A 17626-nucleotide genomic window follows, 5' to 3' on the forward strand; every position below is an offset into this window, starting at 1 on the left:
CCGCTGGCACAGTGCGCCTGCGCGGGTTTCCCCCCCGCCGGGAGTCCCTCTGTGCAGCGCTCAGCTCTGGCGGCGTCGGGCAGCGAGGGTGAGGTGTGGGAGCGTGCAGCGTACTCGCCTACCCTGTGGTGGGTACCTCGTGTCCCTGTTCGGTCGGTCCCTCCTCATTTTGTTTTCCTGGTATACTAGATATTGAACCCAGTCTTAGCGCTGAGCCATCCCCCCCCTTGTATTTTTTATTTCGAGACAGTGTCTGGATAAATAAACTCGCCGGGCTAGAATCGAACTTGTGATCCTCCTGCCTCGGCCTCCCTGAGTGATGGGATTATAGATGTGTCACTGACCGCACCTGCTGATTTACAACCTTATTCTTCGGGCCCTGCTGATTCCTGTTTATGACAAAGGACAGCTTCCCCATAGCCGGGACCGAAGGAAACAGCATGTTTTTTCCAGCAAGGTGTGGGAATGGGGTGAAGGGTTGATGCCCGGTCGCCCAGCACGGGGAGGTGGGTGTGACAGGACGTCCGTTAGACAGCTTCATCTGCAGCGGAATGACGTATGCCCTAGGAAGCCAGAGCGAGTCTTTCATGGGATGAATTACAGTCGGGGCTCCCTCAGCCGGTCCGAGTGAGCGGCCCCTCCCACCCTTTTTTCCCCAAGAGGCTCACTGGAGGTTTGCTGACCCACAACCAGAGTCCTTTTTAAAAAACCCTCCCCAGCCACCCTTCCACCTGCTTCCCTTCCTTCCAGACACTTGAGGAGCGGAGCCTGGTCAGGACTGAGGGGATAAGGAAATCAGGACCGAGGGCTGGGATTCCTTCCTCAGTGCCTCCCCCAGATTGCCTGGGGCAGGGAGCTGGACAGGGAGCCCTGAGCTTGCTTGGAGCAGTTTCCCTTTCCATCGCTGAAACGCACTTCTCAGTCCAGACACACCGGCACACTCGTGCACGCTGCATACATGCCTGCCTCAGCGTGTGCCTGCTACCTGGACCCAGGCCCTGCACTTTCCACCTTTCAAGGTCCAGGGAAGAAGGTGGGGTAAGCATCGGGGTGGGGGTTCCCAGGGTGCCAGCCAAGCCCAGAGCCCTGAGTAGGAAGATCCAGGTGTCAGGTGGGAGCCCCTGCCCTATGTGGGTCTGGCTCAGGTTAGAGGAGGTGCCAGGAGGAGGAGATGGCAGGTGAAAGGGAGCAGTCAGGAAACGGTTAAGGATGGAGGCCCAGGGCCCCGGGGAAGGGGACAAAAGCCCTTGCACAGGTCCCAGAGCACTGCCTGTGTCAGGAGGGTGAAGACGCGTGACCCATGGAGCCGGTAGATGCAGGACAGGACTGAGGAGCAGTTGATCGAAGGGCCAAGGGCTAAAGGGAGGCCCCTCCCAGAGGTCCTGGAGCTGCTGTAGCCGCTGCCTAGTGCCCTGCAAGTCCCCGAGCATGAGCTGCTGCAGGAGGAGCCTGAGGCAGCGGCCCGGGCACTTGGACACCAGCTCCTCGTCCTGGATGTTCAGCTGCCCCGTGACGTCCAGTTCCATCCCAGCCCACAACAGCTGCAAGAGGAGCTGTTTCAGGGATAGGAGCGAGGCCAGGGAGCGAGGGGCATAAACAGGCATAGGACCCAGGCTGGGCTGCCCCCACCCTGGTGGGCCCACACAGAGACATTCGGCCACCCAGCCTTGAGCTTAGGGACCACTGGGCGCTCCCACCCCCATGTCCCAGGCCAGGGAAGGACCTCACAATCACTTACGGGGCCTCTGGTTCCTTCAGGCCATCTCCTGTGCCGGTGCTGTCCATGGGCTGCCCTGGGGCAGCAGAAGACTCAGGCCCTGCACCCTCCACCCCGAACGCCCCAGTGTTCCTCAGCTGCCAGGTGGGTCCCTATGGCTCACCTGCAAGGGGCAGGAGTGCCAGCTCAGGGCTCTGTCCCCTGTGCACACAGACACTGACACCCACCCTCCCAGGCCTGGGCCTTGGGACTCCAGAGGACACCAAGTCCCACCACCATCCCGGCAGATGGCCAGAGCTCCTCCTCAGCATGCACAGTGGCCTTGATAAAAAGCCCTAAAGGCCCTCCCTGCCCTCTTTCCCTCCCTCCCTCAGTCATGTGGGGACAATGTGCCCTCAATGCCAGGGACCCTCTGTAACGGACAAGGCCCTCTTTGGGAGGGCGTACTGTTCACCGGCTCTTCAGCATTGGACAGTGGAAGGTGGGGAGGGTGCGATGGGCGATTCCTTCTGTCCCCCTGCTGCAGTGCTGCCTCGCCTTGCAGTGACCCTGCACAAGCCCAGGCCCAGCTGTCTGGAGCCAGGTCACCACGGCCATCTCCAGGGCTGTGGACCTGCTTGGTTCTGAGCCTTCAGTCCACACCATCGCCCACTGCAGCACCCAGCCGCCTGGTCCCCACCAGCCCACAGCTGTCCTTCAAGGCTCTGCCTGAGGCGCTGTTACCTGCAAGGTGGTGGATCAGTCACCCCAGGGAGGAGACAAACGGCAGCCACCAGATAAAGCTGGCACCTTGGTGTCCTGGCCATGCCGCACCACGCTCCAGCAGCTGTGGCCCCTCATCCACAGCTACACACCCACCTTCCCTCCAGATGCTCAGGCGGGGCTGGCTGTGGCCTCATCTCCCAGGGCCTTCTTCCACGCCTTAGGAATGAGGACTCTGCTTTGGCAGTCAGTGGCCATTCCTGCCCAGATGGGCGGGATGTGTAGTTCAAGGGGAAAAGGCGTTTGTAGCACACAGCTTTGGCTCACTCTCCCTGGCGCAGGAAGTACCTCTGGCAGTAGTCCTGCCTTCCTGCCTTCACTCACATCGGCTACTGAGGCCAGCGTGACCCCCAGCCCAGCCACTCCAGGGAGTCCCTTGGCCACAGCCTCAGCTATGCAGCCCAGTCCTTCAGTGGGGTGGCGAGGGGGCTGTGCTCCCACTGCAGGCCACCTAGGCCCAGAGCAGCCGGGCGGGAGCCCTGTCTGCTGACACAGCCCGCCCTCCTGAGGGCTCTCGGTCCCAGCCCGGAGCAGCCTCTGCCCGATAAGATTCCTCTAGATGGGAATGATGGGCCTTAGGGACAGGCTGCAGGACACAGGGCTTGAGACAGGAAACCCTCCAGAGGAGGGAGAGCAGACCGGGCTTCCCTGGCTCCACCCAAGCTCCCGGACCCGTCAGCTGCCACAGGAGTCTGCTGCGATGCAGGCTTTCTCCAATGGCTGCCGACAGCCCTCAGCTCACTGGGGCCACGCCACACCCATCCCCAAACTTGTGCACTGTGCGCACTTCGGGTTCTAGCTCAGAAGCCCTCAGAGACCCAGCCGGATGTGGTGGTGCGTGAATCACTGCAAGCTCAAGGCCAACCTGAACTACACAGCAAGATCCTGTCTCAAGAAGCAGAAAAGTAGTGTACCCAGGCCTGCGGGGCAGGCTGCAAGCTGGCTAGGGTCCCATCATGGCCTTCCTGCCAAGGCAGTCTCCTCTCTGCCCACTAAGCACACAGGAGTTGCCAGTACAGGCAGGAATTTATTTACAGGTAGGCAGGGTGCTCTCCAGGGTCCGATGCCTCTCCAGGGCTACTTGGCCTCAGGCTTCTGGTCTCCGGCTTGGAGCTTGGGAGTCTCAGGGGGCTGACGGTAGGCAGGGAAAGACTCCCACGGGCTGTTCAGGTCAAACTTGCGGAACTCTTGCGCCAGCTCCACTGGTTCAGCCACCACTCGCTTCACCTCATCGTCATAGCGCAGCTGCAGGAGCACAGGGCGGGTGGGCACTGAGAGGTGCCACAGGAACCCCCAGCCTCTGGCCCTCTGTCCATGACCTTTTTTCCTGAGACAGGGTCTCACTACAGAGTCCAGACTGGCCTTGAACTTGTGATGATCCTCCTGCCTTAGCTCCTGGGTGCTGGGATCACAGGCTGCACCACCGAGCCCAGCTATGTCCCCGACTCATCTCAGCCTCTTTCCAGGCTCTGCAAGCAAGTCTCCATCCACACCTGTGTCACTCGTCAGGTCACAGCCAGCCAGTGCATTCCAGTCCAAGATGGCCTCTCCCTCTCCCTGCTGCCACCCCCTGCCAGACACCTTCCCAGGGATCCAGAGTGGGCAAAATATCCCTCGCCCTTCAGGCTTGGGGGCTGACTGTGTCCTGAAGGCTGCCCTTCTCCTCAGAATGACCGATGCAGGGGCTCACGTGGACTGGGGTCACACACTGGGCTTGACACGTGCATCCTGCAAGTACTGCTACTATGACTGTGCCACCAATGAGGAAACTGAGTCACGGGCCAATGGAATGACTCATCCCAGATTACAAAATGAAGCTGGGACTTGGATCCCAAGCGCAGGCTCTACACCACCACAATCCATAAAACATGCTCCTGCCATGACCAGGACCCCACGTTCCTGAGCCTATGGCCCATTCCACTGCTCCTACCTCAACATAGCCAGACAGGGGGAAGTCCTTCCGGAAGGGATGCCCCTCAAAGCCGTAATCTGTCAGGATCCTCCTTAGGTCGGGGTGGTTAGCAAAGAAGACTCCGAACATGTCCCAGACCTGGAGTGGAGACATTCTTAGGTGAGCAGTGCAGCAGGGCTGAGAGAGCTCAGAGGCAGCGCCCACCCGCCCACGGACTCACCTCCCTCTCGTACCAGATGGCTGCCTTGAACACTGAGACTGAGGACTCAAGGGGCGTCAGCTCGTCCGTGTAGGTCTTCACACGGATCCGGGAGTTGAAGCGCAGGGACAACAGGTTGTAGACAATCTATGGAAAACAGGGATGTGGGAGGACCAAGTTGGCACAGCTTAAGGAGACTACACAGGGAGTTTCTGGGGAGAACATTCCTTGGGAGGGTCCAGGGTGGGTTAGAGTTCCACCTGTGATCTTGCCTTCCCTTTGTTTTCTTTTGGCTTGGCTTTTTGAGACAGAGTCTTGCTATGTAGTTCCAGCTGACCCTGAACTCACTGCATAGCTCAGGCTGGCCTCAAACTCCTGAGCGCTGGGATTACAGGTGTGTGCCACCATCCAGCCTTGGCTTCTGTGTGAAGCTCAGAACTACAACTTACACATACTTCCTTCACTTGATGGACGGAGAGCTTTCTTATGGTACACAAGGTGTTTTATGTGGTCGACCTCAGCTTTGATCAGGCGGACTTCAGAGTTGTTTTGGTTTCCTGTGCTCAAGACTGCCCAATCGCTGTTCTTGTGGGGCTTTTTCCTTTTTTTAGGATGAAGGTGAATGCTCTCATCTAGTATCTTTTTGTGTGTACACACATGTGAACTCAAGGCCTTGCACATGCTAAGCCGATGCACTGCCACTCTGCCAGCAATGGCGAACCTCTTAAAACTTTTCTCTTTTTTTTTTTTGGTTTTTTGAGACAGGGTCTCACTATGTAGTTGAGACTGACCTGGAACTCAGTGTAGCCCAGGCTGGTCTCGATCACAGCGATCCTGCTGCCTCAGCCTCCTGAGTGTTGGGATTACAGGTGTGCGCCACCTCGCCCGGCTGAAACTTTTCAATGATAAAAACAGCCCACTGCGGTATGCGTGCCATAGGCTTGCCACCACTGGACTAAGCTGTTCCCCTCAGATTGTATTATTTTATTTTTAATTGCTTCTTTGACCATTCTCTCCTGAGTCTTTTCTTTGAGTAATTCTACTTACAAAGAAACCAGCATCCCAAAGCCATCAAGATAAAAATCCTCCTCCAATATCAAACGACCTTTTTTTGTACTAGGAATTGAACTCAAGACCTTGTGCTTGCCAGGCAGGTGCAGCACCACAGGGCTAAATCCCCGGCCCTCAAATGACTAATTGTGCCAGTTAACAACAACAACGAAACCCCAGGACCACCATAACAAATCCTGTTGGACAACACAGTATCAAACCTCACATACAGAGTTTTTTTTTTTGAGACTTGGTCTCACTATGTAGTTGAGACTGACCTGGAACTCACTATGTAGCCCTGGCTGGTCTCAAACTCACAGTGATCCTCCTGCCTCAGCCTCCCGAGTGCTGGGATTATAGATGTGTGCCACCACGCCCAGCCAGGGTATGTTTTTGACATCTAAAATTGCTGGGAATGTGGAAGCCTTCCCCTTCTTCTGCTTCAGCAATGCCTCCGGCCCCTCCTTGCCACCACCTTATTTTGCAAATTGGAAAACTAAAGCTCAGAACAATCAAACAGCACTGGACATAGTGGCACGTACCTGTAGTCCCAGTACTCAAGAGGCTGAGGCAGGAGATCCTTTGCACTCAGAAGTTCAGGACCAGCCTAGGCAATGAGCCAGACCCCATCTAAACCAACCCAAAGGGAATGTTTAAGGTCACACAGCCAATTAATGGCAGAGCCAGGATTCACACTTAGACCTACCTGATTCTAAAGCCCTAGTTTAACTGCCATGTTCTGTTTGAATCAACCTTAAACTGCGCCTAAGGAGGCTGTGCTTCCCACAGGCAGCTGCGACTCTGAAAACGTTCTGTCCCCTTGTCACCCTTCTTCCTCACCCCTCCACTAACCTCAAAACGGCTCTGCCGAGTCGGGATGTCCACTGCTGTCAGGTCAGCCAAGGATCTGAACTGCGCGTTGGAGTGATCCCTGAGGAAGGTGAGCACCGGGATGACCCCATCGGGGTGGACACAGACCTCCAGCTCATTGAAGCAGGTCACCTACAGTCAGAGGAGGGAGGGGAGAGGAAGGCACAGCTATGCAGGAAGCAGACAACTCCAGCTGGTAGAACTCCGGTTTGGGAGAGAGAGAAAACGCTGAAGCTTGGGACGCACGGGTCTATGGTTTCTTTGCAACCAGGCTGTCCACTCCCACATGCCCTGAGCACATGGCTGTTCCATGATTCCGACCCCAATTACAGTAGCAAGTATTACCTGAACTTGCTGGACATACTTGGGGAGGATTTCAGCCACATACTCCCCAAAAGCTGAAAGCTGCTTGTGGGTCACCGCATCCTGTGGCCTAACAGTGGCTGGAAGAGAAATCATATCTATGAGAAACACAGAAGGCAGCAACCAGCCCTGTATGTGTCTCATGGGCTTGAAAAGGGTGTCAGCTCTCAGCAGGGCTCCCCATAGAACTTTACGGAAGGTGCAGGTAGAGAGTTCCTCTCCCAGGGACCAGGAAATGCAAACCTGGGGGACATCACCTCCCCTATATGGAACAGAAGAGTGACCTCTTGAACCCGTCCGTGGCTGTTCCTTCACACTGCTAACACTGACAGCAGGTGTCAGCTGTCCTGCCACACTACACCTCTTAAACAGAGGAGGCAAATTGAGGCTTTTGAGAAAATCTCCTTGGCATTTAGTCTAACCCACATTCTCAAGGTAAGAACTTAAGAGCCCTCACAGATAATCTTACTGAAATCTGTGTGTAGAAGACCAAAGTTGGCTTATGTCAACTATCACTTAGTACCTTAGGATGGCCATATACTCCTGCAGCCCTGAATCACTGTCACGCACTCACAGGCTGGGGAGTAATGGCGAAGAGTTCTCTGCCTTTGGCAATGGGCAAGACCTGCTCTTTCACTAGGTCTGTGACCCTGGGCAGTTTAGTTATCTGGTCTGTTTTTGTTTTTTTCTTTTCTTTTTATTTTGGTTTTTTGATGCAAGGTCTTCCTTCATAGTGCAGGCTGGCCCTGTACTCGCTATGCAGCCCAGGCTGATCTCGAACTCACAACAATCCTCCTGCCTCAGCCTCCGAGTGCTGGTATTACAGGTGTGCGTCACCACACCCAGCGTGTTTTATTTTATTTATATATTGTTATTGGTACACTTTAGGTACACAGTACAGTTACATTCATCATTGGGATCTTGCACCTTTACATGACAGATCTCGGTTCTTGTTTTTTCCCCACTCCCCTGCTCTCTCTTCACCCCTCCGCCCTTCTCTGTGGTCTGTTTTCTTTTTGAGACAGGATCGCACTATGTAGTTCAGCCAAGTTTTGAAGTCACTGTGTAGTCCAGGCTGGCCTCAAAATCACTGCAATCCTGCTTCAGCCACCTGAGTGCTGGGGTTAATGGTGTGCACCACCAGGTCGAGCTGTTTCTCCACCTAAGCACACCGACTTCGTAGGGTTATCCTGAGAACCAAATAATATTCTTCACTAAAAGCCTTTGTGAGGTGCCTGACGTACAGCGAGCATGTAATTACCGTGAGCTGCTATTCTCACTACTTTCTGAAGAACGAGTTTTTGTTTCCTGTCCTCAAAAGGCTGCCAATTTAATCAGAAAAAAGAGGGTCGTGAAAACGGACAGGGGGCAACCAAGACCGTAAGACATTGGTACAGGAACGGGGAAAGCTCGATTCTGATCGCGAGGTGAAGAACACTCAATTAAGTCCCCAAGGACAAGAGATTTGCAGGACCCAGAACAGGGCACCTTAAAGCAAGGACAAGCATCTGGCAAAGGGAACGATGGGCCCCGGGTGGCCAGAGGAGAGGAGCGCACCCCGCACATACTCACGGCGCGAGTCGGCCGCAGCGCTCGCCCTCCGCACCCATTGCAGCAGCGCCGAGGGTCGCCCAGCCCCTGCACGGGAGAGAAGAGGCACAGACCCACTGGTGAGGCCTGGAGTCCACCGCGTTGGGCAAGCCACTGCCTCCGACCCTGGCCTCAGCCAGCTGACCCCGCTTACCCCCGGCCACCACTCTGGCCCCCGCGAGACCTCGCCACCAGACCCCGGCCACAGCGGCCGCCATATTGCTGGGATGCAGAACCGGTGACCCAGGGAGAGGCCACAGAACGCGGAGACCCAAGGGCAAGGACCGGAAGCGGAAGTGTGTAACAAATCTTCTTCCGGGCGGGCGCGGGGTCGAAAGCAGAGGTTCCGGATTCTGGGCCCCGGGATGAAAGGAGGGCTCGCAGGTGAGAAAGCAAGACCAGCAGGTTGGGAAACCGCGAGGTGAACGAAGCCCTAGTTCGATGTGGAAGAGGCTGAGGCGAAAGTGAAGACGCTGAAGAAACGGACAGGTGAGAGGAGAGGAAGGGGCGAGTGTTCTGGGTTCTACGTTTCACACCCCTCCCCCGCTCCCTGAACTGAGCTTTAGAAGAAAGCTGACCGTGGGGGGGGGGCGGAGCGGTTTCCTTGACGACCGTTTCTCGGGCGACTCCTAGTGGAGTCCGGACCCCACGCTGGGTGAGGGTTTTCAGTGTGCCCCTAGCTGAGACTGTTGAGCTCAGTGCCGAACTCCGTTTCGGAGTTTTAGAGTCTTTAGGGCGAGCGGGGTAAGGGGTGGGACAGAAGTTCAGAAACGAGCTAGACGATTGAGGAGTCCCAGGCCTCCCTCACTGCAGGATTTGGACTCCCCTTGCGGGGAGGGGGAGAAGCCACAGGGACGCGTGGGGGTTGAGGGGGCGGCTTTTTTTTTTTTTTTTTTAAAAATTTTTTTTTTTTTTTTTTTTTTGCTTCTGGTTCCGCTTCCCTGGGCCTCGCTAGATTTATGCCCAAGCTACTTGATTAGTGAGGCTAAGATCATAGACATCCTCTAGCCCTTTGCTTTCATATGTTGGCCTAAATCCCAAGCCTTTTTGTTACATCCTGGAAAAGAATATTTGATGTACTCTCAGGGAGACCAGCAGAGTTGGGACTTCTTTTGATTTCCTTAGGGGAGGTCCACAGCTTCAGGAAAACGAGCCCAGCTGTGGCTGAAGGAGCTGGCAAGGATATCACTGGAGGGACCAGAACTAAGGCCAGTCTGGCCCATTTTGGTCTCAGTTTTTCCATCTCTCTTCCCTTCCCAGGTTAGACAGACTGCTGCTGTGAATTCCCCAGGCTCCTTGGGGGGTGGTGTTGCTTTGCCGCAGCTGACAGAGAGAAGTTGGCCACCATGGAGTCACCAGAGGAGCCTGGGGCGTCCATGGATGAGAACTACTTTGTAAACTACACTTTCAAAGATCGGTCCCACTCAGGCCGAGTGGCTCAGGGCATCATGAAGCTGTGTCTGGAGGAGGAGCTCTTTGCTGATGTCACTATTTCTGTGGAAGGCCGGGAGTTTCAGCTTCACCGGCTGGTCCTCTCAGCCCAGAGCTGCTTCTTCCGATCCATGTTCACATCCAATCTGAAGGAGGCTCACAACCGGGTGATTGTGCTGCAGGATGTCAGCGAGTCTGTTTTCCAGCTCCTGGTGGACTATATCTACCACGGCACTGTAAAACTGCGGGCGGAGGAGCTGCAGGAAATCTATGAGGTGTCAGACATGTACCAGCTGACGTCTCTCTTTGAGGAATGTTCGCGGTTTTTGGCCCGCACGGTGCATGTGGGAAATTGCCTGCAGGTGATGTGGCTGGCGGATCGGCACAGTGACCCCGAGCTTTACACTGCTGCCAAGCACTGTGCCAAGACCCACCTGGCCCAGCTGCAGAGCACAGAGGAGTTTCTCCACCTGCCGCACCACCTCCTCACCGATATCATCTCAGGTAGGCGGAGGGAGGGGCCTGATGTTCAGTGGGTTTCCTCATCCTGGAGGAGCTGCAAGCTTCCTGGCTGGAGTTTAGTTTGAGGCCGAGCTTCACTGCTGTAGCAGCTGTCGGGGATGGAGCGCCTTAGAGAAGCTGCAGCCAGGAAAATAAAAGGAGCAGCACTTTCTCACAAAAGGTGGTGAGGAAGCCAGGCACGATGGTGCACACCTGTAGTCGCAGCACGTTAGAAGGATGAGGCAGGAGGCTGCAAAGTTTGGGCAACTTAATAAGACCTTATCTAAAAAAAAAAAAAAAAAAAAAAAAATGGACTGGGATATATAGTTCACTTTGGCCGGGGATTTAGCGTAGTGGTTCCACTGCCTGCCTGGCAAGTTGCAAAGACCTGAGTTTGATCATCTATAGTTCAATCCCCAGTACAGAGAAAAAAAAAGTCGTATTTTCTGTGCCTAAGTGTTCTTTACTGACCTCTGCTTTGTGTGTGTGCATGTGTGCTAGTGTAACACACGGTGGAGTCTGGTAAAGTGGTCCTCGGAATTTCCTCTCCAGATTGTCATTGACTGTGTCTTACTCTGTCTCTCACAGACGGAGTTCCATGTTCCCAGAACCCAACAGAGGTGATAGAAGCCTGGATCAATTTTAATAAAGAAGAAAGAGAGGCATTTTCAGAGTCACTCAGGACCAGCTTGAAGGTAAGGTGGATTCCTGAGTCACTGGGGCGTAGTAATCTGCATCCAGCCATCAGTGGAGCTGGCACCTGAGTGCTGCTAGGCAAATGGTCTCTGGTGAAGGTGATAGAAGCTGGGAGGAGACTTACGTCTGTGAGCTCAGAAGCCTCTGGCCTGTGAGCGTCCAAGCTCCTTTTCTGTTCATCTTGTTCCATTGACTCACTGTAGCCCATGCTAGCCTCAAAGCCCCGATTCTCCTGCCTCAGCTTCCCAAGTGCTGGGATTTCATGTGTGCGCCACCACGGCCAGCTTCAAAGCTCTTTGAGAACTCCTTTCATCAGTGAGTTAATAATCCCTGGGCTGAGGACATAGCTCGGTAGCATGTGAGAGAACTTGGGTTTGACCTCAAAAAAAGGAAAAGATCCTGTGCATGAAGCACCAGCTTGCGATTGAGCTCCTCTACCCAGTTCTCTGCCCCAGCAGGAAATGTGTAAAGATGCACAGCTAAGAACAGGCAGGACGCAGGCGGGCTCGGGATGCTAGTGGGTTAGAGTAGGGCACCCACGAGAGGCTGGCCCTCAGGGTTTGTGTTTCGTCTGAGCCTTCACCGAGAGCTTCCCGCCACTCACACTTTGATGCCCCGGCAGGAGATCGGGGAGAATGTGCACATTTACCTCATCGGGAAAGAGTCCTCACGCACGCACTCGCTGGCCGTGTCGCTGCACTGTGCGGAGGACGACTTCATCAGTGTCAGCGGCCAGAACAGCCTGTGCCACCAGATCACAGCGGCCTGCAAGCACGGCGGGGACCTGTACGTGGTGGGTGGCTCCATCCCGCGGCGCATGTGGAAGTGCAACAACGCCACGGTGGACTGGGAGTGGTGCGCGCCGCTGCCGCGGGACCGGCTGCAGCACACGCTGGTGTCCGTGCCGGGCAAGGATGCCATCTACTCACTGGGGGGCAAGACGCTGCAGGACACCCTGTCCAACGCTGTCATCTACTACCGTGTCGGCGACAACGTGTGGACAGAGACGACCCAGCTGGAGGTAGCGGTGTCGGGGGCCGCCGGTGCCAATCTCAACGGGATCATCTACTTACTCGGGGGTGAGGAGAACGACCTGGACTTCTTCACCAAGCCTTCCCGACTCATCCAGTGCTTTGACACCGAGACAGACAAGTGCCATGTGAAGCCCTACGTGCTGCCGTTTGCGGGCCGCATGCACGCGGCCGTGCACAAGGATCTGGTGTTCATCGTGGCCGAAGGCGACTCTCTGGTGTGCTACAACCCCCTGCTGGACAGCTTCACACGGCTCTGCCTGCCCGAGGCCTGGAGCGCCGCCCCATCCCTCTGGAAGATCGCCAGCTGCAATGGCAGCATCTACGTCTTCCGGGACCGGTATAAGAAGGGAGACGCCAACACCTACAAGCTCGACCCTGCCACATCAGCTGTGACCGTCACCAGGGGCATCAAGGTGCTGCTCACCAATCTGCAGTTCGTGTTGGCCTAAGGCGGGCATGTGGAGAGCAGCTGGCTCGTCCACCCTCCCCTTTCCTCCACCACCTCAGCCACCCTCCAAGCTCCTCTGGACCCTCGATCCTCCCCTGAGCCCCTGGGGTGATCTGCTGGGGGCTCCTAGACCACAGCTCTGCTGGCTGCATGCACCCAGCAGCGCCAGCCTCTCGCCGTCCCTGCACCCTGGGCTTTGCCTCCTCTCCTGATCAGCGCCAAGTGGACGCAGCCTGCGGCGTGGCTACTTGAGCATTTCCCACGGAGGATGGGGGTCAGGGTTTTCCTTACAGCTTTGGGCAGGAGGGTGGACTTCACCAGCAAGAGTCAGCTCTAGGGCTCCTTCCTTCTAGTGTTTTTACATCTGTCAGCAAAGTGATTTCATTTTTCTTTTTAGCCCATTCCAAGGGTGAGCCAGAAAAACAAGGAATTATTTCTAATTGATAGCAGAAACTGTTTTTCAAACTCAGTATAATGTACAAGGTGTCTGCTCTTCTCAAAGCTCTAAGGTAAATTAAGAGCTATAATCACAAGTTCATACAAATAAAGGTTTTTGAAGGGACGTGGGACCGTGTTGAATCCCGAAGGGGAACTGATGTCAAACCCGACCTCCCAGTGCTGCTGCACCCGTGTCCTTGTGTAAATACAAATCACCGTTCCAAAAGCCCTGGGATTCTGACAGGTGCAAGAGCCAGAGCTCCCATTTCCTTTCTCTAGTGTTAAATGTCTCAGCTGGGCGTGGTATCACACCTGTAATCCTGGCACTTAGGGTGAGGCAGGAGGATCTGTACCAGTTCAAGGCCATCCTGGAGCCTTAGCATTAAGGTGTTAAACCATTAGTCACAGTATTAGCTACACGATAGGTTTTTGTTGAAAAAAATTTTTTTAACCTTAAGAAAATAAAATTTAGGCACACCAGTCTTCTCTCCAGCCCTGCAGCAGTGTTATTTGAAGATAATAAACCAGGCAAAGGAAGCAGAGTGACCCACGACCTAGCGCCTCTCTGTCCCATCAAATGTAAATGTTTGTCCCATCTGGAGTGGAGCTGTCCTCACGCCTCGTGAGTCAGGGGTTGCTTGTTGCCCGTGGGGAGACGGCTTTGTGGAACTCCCTGAGGACCGCCAGCTGGCCCGACGTGATGTGGATGTGGTTCCGGATACTGGCGATGGCTCTGATGGCCTCCTCTGGGCTCCAGTTGTGCGCCTGAATTCATACAGGATAAAGGAAGGTGTGGCTGCGGAGAACCCTCAGAACTCTGTAAAACCTCCACTTTGTGTGTGTGGGGCTAACAGCTGCACTCGTCAGAGCCCAGCCAGTGACAGCAAGACCCTGTCTTAAAATAAGAGGGCAGGGGAGCAAGGCGCAGAGTGCTTACCGGGTATGCGCTAGGCCCTGGCTTCAACCCCCAGTAGCACAGCACAGAAGATTCTAAGAATGAGAGCTTGTAGATGTTCCTCTGCGGCTCACCAGCGTGGCCAGGAAAAAAGTCAGTTCGTTCATTTGTTCATTAGTTTTGTGGTCCTGGGGACTGAACACGGCCCCGTCTCCTCCTTTTATATTGTTTTGAGACAGGGTCTTGCTAAGCTGCCCAGGCAGGGCTCAGCCTTGAGCTCCTCCCGCCTGAGCGCTCCAGTGCAGGGATGGCAGCGCGTACTGCACACCCGGCTTAGCCCTTGCCACTTTCTCGCTTAAGTCTCAAAACACATGAAGTCTGAGGAAGCGGCGTCAGAGAGCGGACTCACAGCTGTCCTGCTGGGCCAGCGGGAACGCCAAGGTAAGCAGACCCACTGAGCTCAGGTGCTGGGCCTAGTACCGCCCGCCCCTGCAGCCTGAGATCCAGGTGTGTCAGTCAGACTCCCAGCTGCCCACCGCGCTGCCTACCTGGATCAGGTATGCGGCCACCATGGTGGCGCTCCGGGAGCGGCCGGCCTTGCAGTGTATGTAGACGCACTGGCCCGCGGCCTGGTACTTGAGCGTGAACTGGACTCCTCTGTGCAGGTTGGCCAAGGTGGGGACCCCCATCATGTCCACCGTGCTGAGCCGCAGCTGCTCGACACCCACTTTCTTCCACTCCTAGACCACGGTCACCGCCAGGAAAAGACGAGGAAAGCGACCCACTGTAGGCAGTGTGAAAGGGACTTGGCAGGGGCCACAAGGCTCAAGCTTTACTACAGTGTGAATGCATGTGCTCAGCCGTTTCCTCAAAGCCGGGTGTGGTACTACCCAGCGCTCAGGAGGCTGAGGCAGGAGGATCACCACCAGCTGGAGGTCAGCCAGGGCTGCCCAGCAAGACCGTTTCAAAAAACTAGCTAAATAAGTAAACAAATAGGTGTAAATAAATAATAAAAGCTGGGCTTGCTGGCACATACCTGTAACCCCAACATCTGGGAGGCTGAGGCAAGAGGACTGCAGCAATTTCCAGGCCAGCCTGGACTACAAAGGGAGACCTTGTTTCAAAAAAACAAGGGGCTGGGGATTTAGCTCAGTGGTACATCTGCCTGCCTTGCAAGTGCAAGGTCCTGGTATGAAAACTAAATAAATAAAAAGTAAATAATAAAAACAAAAAGGGCCACAGACAGGTGTGATGGCGCACACCTGTAATCCCAGCACTCAGGAGCCTGAGGCAGGAGGATCGCTGTGAGTTCAAAACCAGCCTGGGCTACATAGTTCCAGGGCCAGCCTCAACTACATAGTGAGACCCTGTCTCAAAAACTACATAAATAAATAGGATTGTAGCTCCATGTGAAAGCACTGGGTTCGACCTCCAGTATTGAAAAAGCGTGTGGGGGGGTATTCTTTTTAAACATATCTTCTTCCTTTGTTACTACAAAATTAGCACTTAAAAAAGGAAGATATAGAAATACACCTTCTGCCGAATTGGGCCACTTTATTTTTGCTCTGTGTGCGCATAAGCACACAGTGCTAAGGATGGAGCCCAGGGCCTTCACACCAAGCCACATCCGCAGCCCTTTTCAAAGTTAGAGAAAGGATCCTGCTAAGTCTGCATTGCCCAGGCTGCCTCAAACTTGCAGTCCTCCTGCCTCAGCTTCCCACAGTGCTGGGATTATTGCAGTGCGACACCCTGCCCAACTATTTTTTGCTGTGAGCCTTGGATAACCTGCAGCTACTCTTAACCTGTCTAGGAGGTATCCGGGATTTCAGGACTGAATGAGGGTCAGCACTTAATACTGCTCATAAAAATGACAAAAAAACGAGTGCAGTGTTTTGCAGCCTGTGGCCCAGCAACAGAGACCCCTGCAGAGTGGCTGATTACTCAGGAGGATGCTGCCACCTCCCTGTTCATTGGCCTCTGGAGCTTGTAGGCAGGAAGGTGCTATTTCAGCAAAGCCTCCAGCTGACTCTCAGGCACGCCCCGGCCCGCAGAGGTGAGAGCCATTGCCTTAGCGACTTCCTTGCTAGTGGCTGAGACAGTACTGTCTCACAGATGCCAGTGCCTCCCACCTAGGGACAAAGCATTCCCTGTGGGTGCCCATGAGAGAGCACATTCATGAATGTTTATCCTGTGGCTAAGGCCCCTGGACTTCAGGGGGATTCCAACGAACTGTTACTCATCCTTTACATGTGTGCAGTGGGGCTGGGGCGGCAAAGCAACTGATCCTCCTGTCTCAGCCTCCCAAGTGTGGGGGGCCACAGGTTCAAGCCAGAGCACAGGCAGAGGTGGTAAACTTTACTGCTAAACACCTTCCACGATTCCTTCCCATCCTAGTCCTCTAGTCCCTTGTCCAGCTGGGGCACTGCATCCATGACCAAGCTCCAGTCCCCAGTGCTCCCAGGGAGAGAGACAGAAACAGAGACAGGCTGAGAACAAAACCTGGGTCTCACATAGGCTAAATCTGCATTCTACCACTTAGCTACACCTTTAGCCACTAAATAGATTTTCAATGTGAGGCACTAATATTTGTAAGGTCTCTAAAAATGTATGGATTGAAATAATAGCATCTTCATCGAGCTACGTGATGCCGGGGATTGAACCCAGGGCCTTCACACTGAGCTACAATACCCTGAGCCCTTTTAATTTAAAAAGAATGTTTTTAAAGAATTTTATCTGGAGACACTATCTCTTTAAATTGCCCAGGCTGGGCTCGGAACTTGAGGTCCTCCTGCCTCCCCCTCTGCCGGAGTGCTGGGGGTCACAGGTGCTCCCACTGTTCCCAGAGTAATTTAGTAGTAAGAGATGCCAAGCACTAACCTCCTAATGCCCATGGCAGAGGCCCCATAAGAAAGCGCTGACACATAATGAAGACGAATTGGACAGCACAGTGGATTTCCACCGTCTCTTTCATATGAACGCAGTTAAGAAATCCGTCAAATCAAAACCAGATAAACTGCGGGCTTGTCCTATGCACTCCTGCACAGGTAGAGTAGGGCTTTTCTGCCACAGGCAGCAGGGCCCTCAGCCCACAGCCCTCATGCAGCGCCTGACCCCCACACGCTTAGTGCTCAGGAAGTGGCTTCACAATTTTAGTGACCAAAATTCAGAATATAACTTTGTTGGGTGGGGGATCTAGATCAGTAGCCACATCCACCTGGCAAGCACAAGGTCCTGAGTTCCATCCCTGGTACCAACAACAACAACAACAAAAAGTGTAACTATGGGTAAAGGAGTAATCAGACTTTGTAAACTTGCTGTTTTGGTTTTTGAGACAGGGTCTGGCTATGTTGCCCGGGCTCAAACTCCCTGGCTCAAGTGATCCTCCTGCCTCAGTCTCCTGAGTGCTGAGGCCACAGCTTCAAGCTAGGGCACGAGGGGGTGTGGGGCCGAGTTTGCTGTTAAAGGCCCTTGCCGGTCCCCACCCACGGGCGCCTACCCGGGGCCCAAGCTCTCCGGCAGCCTCTCCCAGGCGCCTCACCTTCGAGCTGTTACACAGGAACCTGGTCTCGTACTCTTCGTTCATGGTGATCACCCCGCGCACGTTCTCCTCCTGGACCAGCTGCCGGACATGGGGTGCGGGCTCCTTCCCTGACCCCAGGCCGTTTTCCCGTCCCCCACCGTGTGTCCGCCCCTCCCCAGTCCCGGTCCCCTCCGTCCGTC

General features: G+C 54.7%; 4 protein-coding genes across 6 annotated transcripts; 1 reads left to right on the forward strand and 3 right to left on the reverse strand.

Annotated features, from left to right (window-relative positions):
- Positions 1–159: 159 nt before the first annotated feature.
- On the reverse strand, positions 160–3381 carry Fam180b (family with sequence similarity 180 member B). The gene is given in 5 exon segments (XM_033756807.1): positions 160–1325; positions 1327–1553; positions 1735–1869; positions 2172–2346; positions 2441–3381. Coding segments are annotated over 5 exon segments (753 nt in total). The 5' UTR covers positions 2524–3381; the 3' UTR covers positions 160–1192.
- Positions 3382–3475: 94 nt separating this feature from the next.
- On the reverse strand, positions 3476–8765 carry Ndufs3 (NADH:ubiquinone oxidoreductase core subunit S3). Of its 2 annotated transcripts, none has more exons than XM_019205785.2 (7): positions 8618–8765; positions 8431–8511; positions 6856–6953; positions 6493–6642; positions 4612–4737; positions 4410–4529; positions 3476–3724 (listed from the first exon to the last, which is right to left on the reverse strand). In XM_019205785.2, exons 1-7 carry the CDS (start codon positions 8679–8681, stop codon positions 3557–3559), a joined length of 807 nt encoding a protein of 268 aa, XP_019061330.1. In that variant the 5' UTR covers positions 8682–8765; the 3' UTR covers positions 3476–3556. The 2 variants fall into 2 exon arrangements, with proteins under 2 accessions (XP_019061330.1, XP_010610697.1); XM_010612395.3 differs by having other exon boundaries at positions 8446–8511; positions 8618–8764.
- A 32-nt stretch (positions 8766–8797) lies between these two features.
- On the forward strand, positions 8798–13135 carry Kbtbd4 (kelch repeat and BTB domain containing 4). Of its 2 annotated transcripts, none has more exons than XM_010612396.3 (4): positions 8798–8952; positions 9724–10398; positions 10984–11090; positions 11714–13135. In XM_010612396.3, exons 2-4 carry the CDS (start codon positions 9810–9812, stop codon positions 12572–12574), a joined length of 1557 nt encoding a protein of 518 aa, XP_010610698.1. In that variant the 5' UTR covers positions 8798–8952; positions 9724–9809; the 3' UTR covers positions 12575–13135. The 2 variants fall into 2 exon arrangements, with proteins under 2 accessions (XP_010610698.1, XP_010610699.1); XM_010612397.3 differs by lacking the exon at positions 8798–8952 and adding an exon at positions 9046–9118.
- Positions 13136–13226: 91 nt separating this feature from the next.
- Positions 13227–17617, reverse strand: Ptpmt1 (protein tyrosine phosphatase mitochondrial 1). Its single transcript, XM_010612672.3, has 3 exons — positions 17445–17617; positions 14455–14646; positions 13227–13776 (listed from the first exon to the last, which is right to left on the reverse strand). The coding sequence occupies exons 1-3, from the start codon at positions 17487–17489 to the stop codon at positions 13639–13641; spliced, it is 375 nt and encodes a 124-aa protein (XP_010610974.2). The 5' UTR covers positions 17490–17617; the 3' UTR covers positions 13227–13638.
- Between the last annotated feature and the right edge of the window lie 9 nt (positions 17618–17626).

Source organism: Fukomys damarensis, unplaced genomic scaffold (assembly GCF_012274545.1).
Source record: "Fukomys damarensis isolate Sample0158 unplaced genomic scaffold, DMR_v1.0_HiC HiC_scaffold_27, whole genome shotgun sequence".
NCBI lineage: Eukaryota > Metazoa > Chordata > Mammalia > Rodentia > Bathyergidae > Fukomys > Fukomys damarensis.

Coding starts and splice junctions, on each gene's coding strand:
- Kbtbd4 (XM_010612396.3), top strand. CDS start 9,810: ATGGAGTCACCAGAGGAGCCTGGGGCGTCCATGGATGAGAACTACTTT. Junction 10,399..10,983: donor CCTCACCGATATCATCTCAG/GTAGGCGGAGGG, acceptor TGTCTCTCACAG/ACGGAGTTCCATGTTCCCAG. Junction 11,091..11,713: donor CACTCAGGACCAGCTTGAAG/GTAAGGTGGATT, acceptor ATGCCCCGGCAG/GAGATCGGGGAGAATGTGCA.
- Ndufs3 (XM_019205785.2), bottom strand. CDS start 8,681: ATGGCGGCCGCTGTGGCCGGGGTCTGGTGGCGAGGTCTCGCGGGGGCC. Junction 4,530..4,611: donor CCATCTGGTACGAGAGGGAG/GTGAGTCCGTGG, acceptor TCTCCACTCCAG/GTCTGGGACATGTTCGGAGT. Junction 3,725..4,409: donor CCCTGTCTGGCTATGTTGAG/GTAGGAGCAGTG, acceptor GTGCTCCTGCAG/CTGCGCTATGACGATGAGGT.
- Ptpmt1 (XM_010612672.3), bottom strand. CDS start 17,489: ATGAACGAAGAGTACGAGACCAGGTTCCTGTGTAACAGCTCGAAG. Junction 14,647..17,444: donor TCCTGTGTAACAGCTCGAAG/GTGAGGCGCCTG, acceptor ACCGTGGTCTAG/GAGTGGAAGAAAGTGGGTGT. Junction 13,777..14,454: donor TGGCCGCATACCTGATCCAG/GTAGGCAGCGCG, acceptor GTATGAATTCAG/GCGCACAACTGGAGCCCAGA.